Source organism: Ostrinia nubilalis, chromosome 9 (genome assembly GCF_963855985.1).
Source record: "Ostrinia nubilalis chromosome 9, ilOstNubi1.1, whole genome shotgun sequence".
Lineage (NCBI taxonomy): Eukaryota > Metazoa > Arthropoda > Insecta > Lepidoptera > Crambidae > Ostrinia > Ostrinia nubilalis.
In genome coordinates this window covers 10,344,857-10,357,117 of record NC_087096.1, presented here as the reverse complement: position 1 = coordinate 10,357,117, position 12,261 = coordinate 10,344,857, and the positions used below count along the sequence as shown (strand labels likewise).

The 12,261-nt window shown below is 37.8% G+C and overlaps 1 protein-coding gene across 3 annotated transcripts in view; it reads left to right on the top strand.

Moving 5' to 3' along the window:
• The window catches only part of LOC135074601 (sodium-independent sulfate anion transporter-like), a 54,417-nt gene that overhangs the window by 26,831 nt on the left and 15,325 nt on the right, over positions 1-12,261 (top strand). For all 3 annotated transcript variants that reach the window (XM_063968945.1, XM_063968947.1, XM_063968946.1), the window contains exons 5-8: positions 2,404-2,581; positions 3,719-3,883; positions 5,827-5,988; positions 9,996-10,136. In XM_063968945.1, coding sequence (XP_063825015.1) covers positions 2,404-2,581; positions 3,719-3,883; positions 5,827-5,988; positions 9,996-10,136 — 646 coding nt within the window. The remainder of the gene's footprint in view (positions 1-2,403; positions 2,582-3,718; positions 3,884-5,826; positions 5,989-9,995; positions 10,137-12,261) is intronic.

The following is a 12,261-nucleotide window of genomic DNA, read 5'->3' as shown; positions in this document are numbered from 1 at the left end:
GAAATCCAGACTAGTGGTAACCCCATTCCGGAGTAAATAGAGACTAATTGTCTCACTCAGGCCTACCGTTCACGACGCTTTTACCTATATTTGTATTGCCCACCATTGTGCTACTATTGGGAATGGACTGAAGATAACGCCTGTAATCTGTAGAATGTTTGTTTACGTGTTCCTGTTTACATTTCCCTAGTATACGGAAATACATACGTTAACAATATGACCGTTCTTCTGATGAAAATCTATTAACCTCTTTAAATAAACCATAAACTTTAGGTACTTTTTGATGCTTATGATGGAACTGAGTGTTATGAAAGAAAAGTAAGTAGGTAATAAATAATAATATACTTAGTATTCAGTTAATTTTATATAGTTTTCACATTGACTAAGTTATTTCTTTTATTTTCTCTTACGGGACTATTCCCAACTCTCGTTCTCACAGCTGCAACTCCTGTGTGACCGCCAATAAAAACCAACCAGTGAAGGATAAGTTTGTTAGCTTCCTCTTGGCTACAGCTACTCGTAAGTCATTCTCAAAATTACAAAAAGAATGCAGCTACCCATGTTCATTTTAAGCTGGTTACAAATAAATTAGTACCACAATCAGCTAAATTAGATGAACATTCTCCAATCCTAATGAGCCGTGAACAGTGAAGTGCTAAGTGCGCGCCCACACTCAACGTTACCTGTTGATGTGCAGTGAGCGAGCGTATCTCATGCAATGTTGTGAGGGCGGGCGGCGCCCTAATTATGCCACTGCACACTTCCGCCCGATATTCAGGTGTTTACGAGTCTAGTGAGAGGGGAATTAATGATTTTCCTCATTGGATTTTTGGTTGTAAACAACAATTTGAGGTGGGGAGGAAAGGAAAATACTGAAAATTATTTTGTTTAACGGAAATAAATACTATTATTAACGAATCTTTCTCTGATTGACAACTTCGAAAAACCATAAATAAATACTTTAAAAAGAGGGTTTTATCTTCGACAATCATTAACAATTGCACGCTGCATGTTTCTTACATGTCACATCAGAGGCAAGTCTTAGAATTGTTCATAAAATATGTTCCAGCCTCCATAGGAGATTTTAGAATCTTTTCGACATCTTGGTTAAGAGAAGTGCCTATTGCTCAAGCATTTTTGGCATGTTAGTGCCAAGTTTACTTTAAATTAAAGAGTAGTAATTGGAGAGCATTTTGCTAATTGCTCTACATAATGAAGTGCTTCCTTTTCCCTTTGCATTAAAGTCGTCAAAGTGTTGATAGGTTCGTTTGCCTGCCGACATGCCACTGTATTTTTCTTCGAAAATAGATTCATTCTTCTGTTTACTTCGCGTTACAATGTAACATAATTAGGTTGGTTCATAAGGAAAACAACCCCGAAAACAAAATGCTTATTCAATTACATTGCTATTATCTCAGCGCGTCTTGTTTCCTTTTTGTTTCGTTGGGCACGCAACAAAAATACCAATCGGCATTTTAATTGAAAGGGGAGTGACATAAAACAGGTTCCCAAAAATATAACCAAACATTCGTGGTAAGAAGGTTTTGAAGCTTCAACTTCACCTCGCGTAAACTTTTATATAATTTTTTTTAGAGTTGGTAGTTAGGCGTCAATTCTGCCATACAGAAGAAGAAATGTATGCATGTTCTGCTCATGCGGCCCGCTTATGAGCAAAAGAAATATCCATCTCGGGCGACACATCATGCACCCGGATGAGATAGCAGATATCACGCTCCAAAGAATCTGGAAAATAGACTCAACGGGACTAAGCAGTGAACTCTAAACACAAGGGCTGCCACAATAGATCAAACCTGGTCGAGCTGGCGCAAATGAAGGCACAAAAAACCAATAATAATAAATAGGCGTCAATTTGTATAGATTTTGAATATAAAAAACTAAGGCTGAGTTGCACCACCTAACTTTCACCGTAACTATAACGATAACCGGGGCTTTTTGTATGGAGTTTGGCAGATTTTTGACGTTTGTTATAGTTAAAGTAAGATTGTGTAACCCAGCCTAACTTTACTAGTAGATTAATATTTTTTTTCCATAATGTTAAATAGCTATGTTTGCATTGCCACTATAATAATATGTTTGATTTGTACAATTCTGTTTGTATGAAACCATAAAGAAGGGAAAATAATAACAGAAAGGCACTTAAAAATATAATTAATATTACTTAGAAATACCATGACTTGTTGAACTCCAAAGGGATCGAAGCCAATGCAAATGCTTGCCTAAAATAAACACGAGCAATTATAGATTCAAAGCACGCTTCTGCCGAGCCTATACATTTCTTAGCTCCGATAATTACGTAAATAAATACGCTGCAATTTGCGTATGCTAACATCTTTGAATTTCTTAAAATGAAATTATTTACTCTGGTAATTGTTCTTGGAACAGGCGATGAAAGATATTCGGCTGAAGGGCGTTGAAGAGGAGAAAGGTCGGCGCAGTTCTGCGATCCTTCAGAAGTGCTTCTGGTTCGCTGGGGTGGCGAGGAATGCAGTGGTGGTCGTCTTTGCGGCCGTGGTGGCGTACTGCGTGTACCAGGATTCGCAAGAACCTTTGATTCTCACTGGTAAGTGTTTATGCTAAGGAAAAAAGCCTCTATACTGTTGTTATTTGGTTGCTTTATTACGTAATACTCGTATAGTGGACAATATTGTAAATTTTCTAAATCATTTTTAAATGCATGCCAATCTTTGATAATATTCTACAAACTGAAATTAATTTCAAAAACTCATTTTTGCTATGCGGGCGTTGAAGTCAATTAACATAGGCATTCGGTTTTCGCTCTAGATAGATATTAGACCAAAAATATTTTCTCTTACGCCAGTATTTTTCATGAGCTTTGTTAGATTATTTTTTCAGCCCATTAATTTAATCCACACTTTCTAGTAGTTTGGATAGGTAGGTATATGGTAAAATTAGAAATAACGGCTGCCCGTAGTAATATAGTAGTAAATAGATTGTAATGGGCAACAGATGAATGCGGCTATACTAAACGCACCCGCATCATACCACTTGATAAGACAACGTATTTGACACGAAAATTCGTGAAATTTTTCGAGCTTTCTAAAGGCAGTTTCTAATTTATAAACAATTAAGTAAGCCGAGAACAAAGCCTCCACAGGCGCGATTCACAAGTTAAATTACATTTGTTTTCAAGAAATCCTGATTCAGGTAACATAACTCTCGGGTTACCGCGACCGCAGCCGCACGCTTCACGCGTCGCCCGACGCGTGCTCGTAGCTTGCTTCTACTGTTCTATTAAATTTAGGCAAAATATTATACTAGACTGTATTTTCTGTACTTAAGCTAAATATAAGCAAAAAAGTGGGAAGAAAATGTTCGCATAATGGACAGGAATTTTTATAATACATATTTAGGTCCTCCTATATTTAGTGTTACGAAATGTGAACTGATTGTGTCACTTCGAAGTTAAAAATTGTTGCCCGTATTCACATTCATATCGGCAGAAAATATGCTCAATGCATTGTATTCGCATTTTGCTTATCACAAATATTAGTCAAATACAAGTATTTTTAGACTCACTGTTTCATTGATTCTTTGACCTATTTACATATTATTATGTGTATAAGCAAACTCTAATACAAATTGAGGCAGCTCAATTTTGTATTCCGAAAGAAATCTTTATCTTCATTCTCAGCATAAAAATGACTTCACTCGACTGTTAATTAACATTTGTTGCCAGGCAATATAACGCCGGGATTACCCAAGCCGCAGCCGCCGCCGTTTTACACGAGCGTGGGAAACATGACGTATACGGCGGGGGAAATGATTTCCCACCTCGGCTCCGGGCTGTTGGTCGTCCCCATCGTCGGCATCATATCTAACGTGGCCATTGCTAAGGCTTTTGGTGAGTTTTTTTTGTTAATATTCTTGTAATGACACTGCAATGCCCAAGCCTCGGCTACTACCATTTTTTCAGTCATTGAAAACATGACAAACCTATCTACACGGCGGGGTAAATAATTTCCCACCTCGGCCCTATACTAGTACGCATGTTCCTCTCGTCGCCATTATCTCTGAAGTAGTTAAGGCTCAATAAAAAAAGAAAAATATTCACAAACAGTGGTTTAAGTATTGATTTTCTGAAACACAGTCAAGATCCAATCACAAATAATGACCACAATAAGATATAAAAACAGACATAGTCTACCGATAAAAGATAATGCGAAGATTATTGTTATAAACGTCCGTAAGCCGAAAGGTTTGCAGACATCGTCATTAGTGTCCGAATGCTTTCAAGACCTAGAGGCGAGTTAAATGAGGTATATCAAATGAATGGATACTGCTGAAAGATCCTTAAATGGGGCTTGGCTGATTTATGAAAAAATATTGTGGTCTAAATAAGGTATTTTGTTATAAAATTCTTATTTAATAAATTCAGTCACGTGTTAGTAGGTATTTAGTTTATTTTGGTTTTACGTTGTACTATGAAAAGGCGCCTGATGTAGGCCGGCTATCAACTGCGTGTATCAATACCTAGGATGCCTCGCAGTTCACTCGTCTTCACTCGCGCTGAGGAATGTTTACAGAATGCCGAATCAATATCATTTTGTAATTAATGTGAAGGGAGTTTTTTCTGTGGGTTTTGCTTCAATTTTATACATAGAATCGACATACTGGTCTATATGATAAATCATTGGAGGCCTATTGTCAGCAGTAAACGTCCTGTGGCTCAAATGATGCTGATGATGATGATGGCTATGAAAAGCTTTATGTAAATAATTTGGGCAAAAAATTTTCAGTAAAAATATTGCATTAGGCTTTTTTCATTTTAGTCTGTAACGTATTCTAGTCTTATCGAATTATGTACCTACATCAGACAAGTTTCTTTGAAATACTTAATACTTAATGTATTAAAGTAAGTACATTCAGTGCTTATTTCTTAGCTCGTTCTTACGATTCTCACCAAGTCACGTATATTATAATCAAGGAGGTACATAACCCTCAACTGAATATGCCCTCTGCTAAAAGTATATTTGTACATATATTTAGGTATATTGTTTTAAGTCTAATGGAAAATTTATTTGATCCTCAATATGAAAGTGTCCTCAAACTAAGCAATGTTTGTATTTATGTAAAAATATTGCGAATATTAAGTATAAGCATATAGCACATGAGCTTCAAACATTCCTCTTTCCACTAATAATTTGCCCCCAATAGGACTCGAATTCGTAACCGTGTCTCGCTTTGTAGTAATATAAGGTCGCCAGACCTATGAAAACAAGGAAATACATAAGGTGATAAGGCTAAGCAACGCTAATAAAAAAGAAAAATATGTGACATGAGTTAAAAACCGGCCAGCGCATGGCTGGGTTTTACTACCTTTATTTGCGAAACGTTATTAGCGATTAGGTGATTATTTACAAAATACGCAACGCAGAGACGGCTATGTTTAAGAGTTTTAAGGCGCTATTGGCACAAGTCACTAACACCTTTTGTTTTAAGGTTTTGTTTGTGTTAAAAAGTCACTGTACGATCAAAATATGAGTAGGTATTATTGATTATTTTTGCTGAAGTATTTTAGCATATTCAAATAATATTGTGATTAATTTAATAAAGAATAAATTATTCAGATATTTGAGCAATGTTGCCTTAAAGTCACATAAATTGTGGGTTTGTTTCCTATAGGTAACGAACAATACCGAATTTTTGTATGCCCGTAATCATCATCATCCATTATCATTTCAGCCATAGGACGTCCACTGCCGAACATAGGCCTCCCCAATGATTTCCATGTTGACCGGTTGTATATTTATTTTTACAGAATCATTAAACAAACCTATTTTTCAGCTCGCGGAAAAACTTTGGATGCGACTCAAGAGATCATAGCACTTGGCGTGTGCAACGTGTTTGGGTCTTTCTTCCGCTCGTTCCCGACCAACGGCTCTTTTACACGAAGCGCCGTGAGCGACGCGTCCGGCGTAAGAACGCCTGCTGCGGGATTCTACACTGGTGCGTAACAAAACTATGTAATAGGAACATCCAGCCTAAGGTGTAGATAGGGAGTTATTATAAGATCGAGCTTTTTTACCCTAAAAGGCTAATTTTTGCACGCGAAGCCAAGGAGACGAAGGGACAGGACGCAGTGCCGTGAACGACGAACGAGAGTCTACACCGGTGCGTAAAAGAATACACGAATATCCCATTTTAGGAGCTCACATCAGAAGATACACTATAAAAGGCTCGTTAACTCACGCATAGGAAGTAGCATGCGACAGCAGACACCTGCAGCGGTTTTACACTAAGATTTGTCCCGCAAGATCGTAGCACTTGGCACCACTTGGCGTCTGCAATGAACACGATGGTCTTTCTTCCGCTCGTTCCCGATCAACGCCTCATACACTTTTATTGTACGTTTTCGTAGCAGAAGTTACATTACGATTAGAATTACAATTCGTTCCTTAGTATCCGAGTATAGCCTGAAATTTTCTGTGCTTTCCCCACAAACATCTTATGTACTTTACGCCCATCCGGCGCGCGGGAAGGATACAAAATGCAGTACAATAATTTTGTGGTTGAAGTCTTTAAAGCTTTCTTCCATCCTTTTCGTATACTCGCCTAGTCGCAAAACTAGTCATGAAAATAGAATAACAAGAATGGATCGTGAAAATTTTAGTAGTAACAAACTTACACTTTGATAATAATTAATTAACATCGTAGACGTTAAAAAGGAGACCTTATTATCTTTACGTCAAGATCGCTACCACCTCCTTAAAATATTTTTACGACGCTTTTGTTCTGAATAACTCTGTAACAATTTGTTACCATTCGCCATTATGTTCCGACAATTGTCGGGATGAAGGCTTGGCCAACTTTGTCAACGTTAAGGGCCTGTTTCTCGTTTGATGATGTCTCGAGCAATTACCAAAGCAATTTTAACAGCCGAATCAAAGGCGATGGTTAAATCCAACAAACTTTGACACTCTTGAGTTCGTCAATTTATCTTCTGATTAAGTTACTTACGTTTCCAAAGATTGTGGGCTTTACGCTCGGTACATTGTTAAGGGTTGCTCAAGCTTAATATTGAAAGTATAATTTATTGTATAAATAAGTATTTGAAGTGGCGAAACGTAGTTAAAGGTCTGAAGGATAATCCTATTACGCTGTAAACGGTTTAGCTTTTAATCTGCGTCTTGAACGTCTTATCCTTTGTTTTAAGATGTAATATAATTTCATTGAATTTAAGTTGATGTTTAGTGGGTAACAAATGAAGGAGGTGAGTTTTATCGCTTCGAGAATGACTTGGTAAAAGTTCGAGAAGAAAAATCTTTGAGTCGAGTGGAGTCTGCGACTGTAACCCAGGACTTTTAAAAGGTTTTCGTTGGCTCGGCATTAGAGTTGGTTACTAGGATCACGTTACATTTTTATAAGCTCTAATGTTAGAAGCATTCTTGTTTTGAAACTTTCAAAGAACATAACAGTAACTTTTAATGAAAAATAAATTATGAGGTATCTTCACACAATAATAATAATAATAATAAATCATTCTTTATTCAAGTTACTAGGACTCAGTTTGTTAATAACAATTGCACTTAAAAACTATGTTAGTTGAGTTGAAACAGATGTAAAATTGAATTTAGATTTAGATTTAGAATTGAAATAAGTATTATAATAAATTATACTCATTTCAATTCCAAATCCACAAGTGTGAGGTTATGCATACATGAGTCATCCCCGCTTCACTCCATAGGCTGTGTCACAGCAATGCCTCACGTACACACAATCCAACCAGCCAACCTGCTCGCAATCATGGTCAGGATGCTGTTGCCACTACTCCGGACCCTGCGCACCAGGCAATGCACTGTGGCACGGCGCCATGCAGTATTGTTATTTTCTATGTAATGTGAGATGTTTTTCTCGTGTATGATAGTTTAGAATGAATAGGTATGGGGATCGACGGATACTTTTGCTTTGTTTTAACTTTCATAAAGTATAAAACTTAAAAAAGAAAAACAGATGTTTATGTGGAAATAAAAATTATCATGGACTATCAGAAATATCCATATTTCTTGTTCTAATAATTTTAATCTTGACTAACTAGCCTATCGTGACTTAAAACCAGCCTGTAAATAAACCCTAAGAGCTCTGTAAAAGTATTTTAAAGAGTACCTAATGGTGATTTATGCGATGGTAACATTTTGTGTCTACGTTCACGCCGTTAGCCAGACTGGACTAATCACCTGTCGTCTGGCAAACGATCAGTAATATTTTAACCAGATAGCAACTTGAAGTTTATTAAAGTTTTTCCATTTTCAGTCACATGCAAGCTCTACCTATTAATTCTGAAATTTTTATCTACATAATATTGACGGTCGCATAGTGTAGTAGTTCGTTTTGTACTGGACTAGTATGCCAGAGGTTGAGAGTTAGATCGCCGCACAACTTCTGTGTGCATGAACATCTGTTTACATTAGTCTATGTATAAATAATTAGCCAGATAGAGAAGACAGTACCCAGATAGTTTGGATCACACGGACTACCATAACTTTACAAAAAAGTGACATCATAAACCCGTATACCGGAACAAAATCCGGATTTGTTCTCCATGACAAATGCGGGTCGCACCATACATCATGTTCGCGGGCTTGAGCTCGCTTCATAAATCTAAAGTTCGCTCTCCACCGCATTCAAGTTTGAGGATTAGTTTTTAGTGCGCTTGGAAATTTAGATTGCTGTTGAGACTAATCGTCCTTATCAAATCTTCTTCTTGAGTGTCACTCGCGCAGTCAATTTGCTCTTTATCAGGGAGAAATTAAGCACAACCTATAAAGAAATGCTATCATTCAGGAGTATTCTGCTACGCTCTGCAGACGATGGCTACAGGAACTGGTAATAAAGTACAAAATCACGATAAATCTAGATGAAATCGGGCCGCGCTCGCTAAGTAAACCTCTTAAAAGAAATTTAAAATGCACTAGCTGTTAGTGACTAACTGCCCTTATCAGGTCTTCTTCTTTAGTGTTATCGCTGTCAATTGACTCTTTACTTAACAGGGAGAATTTAAGCAAAATCTATAAAGAAATGCGATCATTCATGAGTGTTTTGCTCTGCTTCTGAAGTCGGAGGCTACAGGAACCGCTAATATCGTACGAAATCAGGATAAATCTAGAACAAATCGGGATGCAGTCCCGAAGACAAATGCAGGTCGCGCCATACATCATGTTCGTCGACTCGCGCTCGCTCCATAAATCTCAAGTTCGCTCTCGACCGCATTCAAGTTTTAGGATTAGTTTTTAGTTCGGTTGAATTTAAATTGCAGTTGTTGCGGGTCTTCAGTCATGGGTGGCAGTGCTTATCAAGCTAAGATGTGTTGATGGGCAAATTCTTTAATATTTTTAAGAGCAACACACACTATACCTAATATGGGAACCTAGTTAAACCAAACTTACTGTTAAAATAGATAACGAGAACGAAGCTTGCTCCCTACCTATGTTGTATGTAAAAGTAAAAGTTTTCCCGGAACGTTTTGTGACATTTAAATTTATAACGAGACAGCCATCGAAACGTACCTAACTCGGGTTTGTTTTACGCTGCGTTAAATGCTGCCCTAATTAACAGCTGCAACAGTAAACTATTTTTTGCATTTTAGCACCTATTTACAAGTACCTACATAAGATCTTTTAACTTGATGTGCAGCTGTACATAGCACAACAAAAGTTATAGGTGCGATACGTAGGTACCTAATAAGTACTAAATAGTACAGTTAATTGTAATTAAATCCATAAATTAACTTAGATGATAAAGTAAGGTCATTCCAACTGGAGTCTAAAATTATAATTAGTTTGCCTCTGCTTGATTTATCCGTGAGCTTACAGGAATAAAGTCATAGATACGGGACTATTCCCACCTCTCGTCCCTGTGTAGCCAGGATCTACAGCTTGACCGCCAATAAAAACCCAACCAGTCACGGTCAAGTTTGTCATAGATAAACGGACACATTAACAAACTCTTTATTACAGGTATCATAGTGTTGCTGACATTGGCGCTGCTGACGCCATACTTCTTCTTCATCCCGCGGGCTGCGCTTGCGGCTGTCATCGTATGCGCCGTGTTACACATGGTTGACTTGGCCATCATCAAGAAACTTTGGGCTACGAGCAGTGAGTACAATAACATAGTCCAATCTAAGTACCTACCTATCTAGATCTTGACCGCCAATAATACTAAGCCACGATTCGAGTATGTGTAGAGCAATGAGACGACCAATGTTTGCGCCTCAGACTAGCAGATCAGGTTCAGCTGAGATAGGTAGTAGGTACTCGTACTCCAGAATATTTTTTGATTTAAATTTAGAATATAACGTTTCTTTGCGAGATCGAATCAGAAATGAGGAGATCCGTAAACGAACTAAAGTCGCTGACATAGCCCGACGGATTAGCAAGCTAAAGTGGCAATGGGCAGGGTACATAGCACGCAGAACTGACGGCCGATGGGGCAGAAAGGTTCTGGAATGGAGGCCGCGTACCGGAAAACGCAGCGTGTGACGACCGACGAAATCGTAAAGGTAGCAGGGAAGCGCTGGACGCAGGCCGCTACCAATCGATCAACATGGGAAGCATTGGGGGAGGCCTATGTTCAGCAGTGGACGTCCTATGGCTGAAATGATGATGATGATGAATGAGACGACCAATTATTTATTCGTAAACACTGGGGTGCTTTTGTACGTTAAATTAAAACATTACACGTTTATAAACTGCTTAAAATTTGACAACATTGAGGTTGCATGTACGTTCCAGTTACATTAAAAGTTAGTTTCGATGTTATAATTAACTTTTATGCTTCTAACAGTTCCACGTTCTGAGCAGAGTTTTTGATTTTTAAATACTTTAACTAGGTTTACTTTGTAAAACTCTTTGGGAAGCTTCTATATGCTGAAATGATGATGAACTTTGACTTAGTGAAAAGTATTCACTGTTTCTTCATCTCCAAGTATGTTTCACTCAACACTGTGATTTTCACTAGCCTGAAGTACTAAAAATATTCTAATGCTCCTATTTAAAACGACATACCCACATAAAAATGTCGAATGTCGTTCTACAGGTAGGAAGGATTTTGAGAATACCTTAAACAATTAAATATAAACCAGTTAATGCCTACCTAGACGCAGGATTACCAAAAGAGGTTAAAAAGGGACACATTCTATTAAGCATAAAAGGGACAGCGTACTCCATTTGAATCAACAGTCACAAACGGAATACCGTACTCGATGTTGGTTCTAAATCGGCTTCACATTCACTTACCCGCCCCTCATAATCCGCTAAAGATTACAACGGACGCATCCAGATAGGTGGAATTTCATCGCGACAGCGACCGTGAATTATTCCCGAGATAATCCAAGGAAAGCCGTGTTAGTATATTCCTATTATGCGTGATTAGCCAGATTTGAAGTCGAATTAATGTTTGCGCTGGCCACGCTTTGTAATTTGAAGACAGATTCGTTGATAGAGGCACTTGGTAGTGATTTGTAGCTTTCGTAGCTATACGTATTACATTATTATGTAGGCCACTGTGCAATGTTCTTTTAAAATTATGATATCCACGGCAAGCCGTTCCAATGATGCGTGATTAGCCAGATTTGAAGTCGAATTAATGTTTGTGCTGACCACGTTTTGTAATTTGACGGCATAGAGGCGCTGGCTAGCGATTTGTCAGCTGTAAATAGTGTGTAGGCGCCTATGAAAAATAAGTATTCTTCTCATATTGTAGCACCAAAATATAAGGCACTTATTCACACCACAATATAATTATGTTTCAGTCTGAGGCTTCCTCAAATTAATAGATAGGTACCTAATATTCGACATTTTTTGCTAGAAAATTGCTAGGTTCTATATACCCGGATTATACTCGTAGTTGTAGCTACATAAACTATTTTATATTTTGTTAGGTCACAAGTTCTAAGTAATATTCCATTTTGATTATTTTCTACATTTATCAGTAACACAGAACATCCTATATATCCATTTTACCATTTCAAATTCGAGAATAAGGTAAGTAATAACTACTCAGTGCGATTGTCTGTGCTCACATTATAATTACTAGACCACTAATCTCTACCGCCACCAGACTGGAGCGGCGGAAATCTCCCCCATTATCCCAGGAGCTCCTAATCTCCAGACAGCAACATTACCTATCTGCTATCCAAATGAGATTGATATCAATGATATATTGTTGTGGCATTCCCCCATTATGCGTGGAAACTGATATTAGCGAGGTTTTGACTTCAAT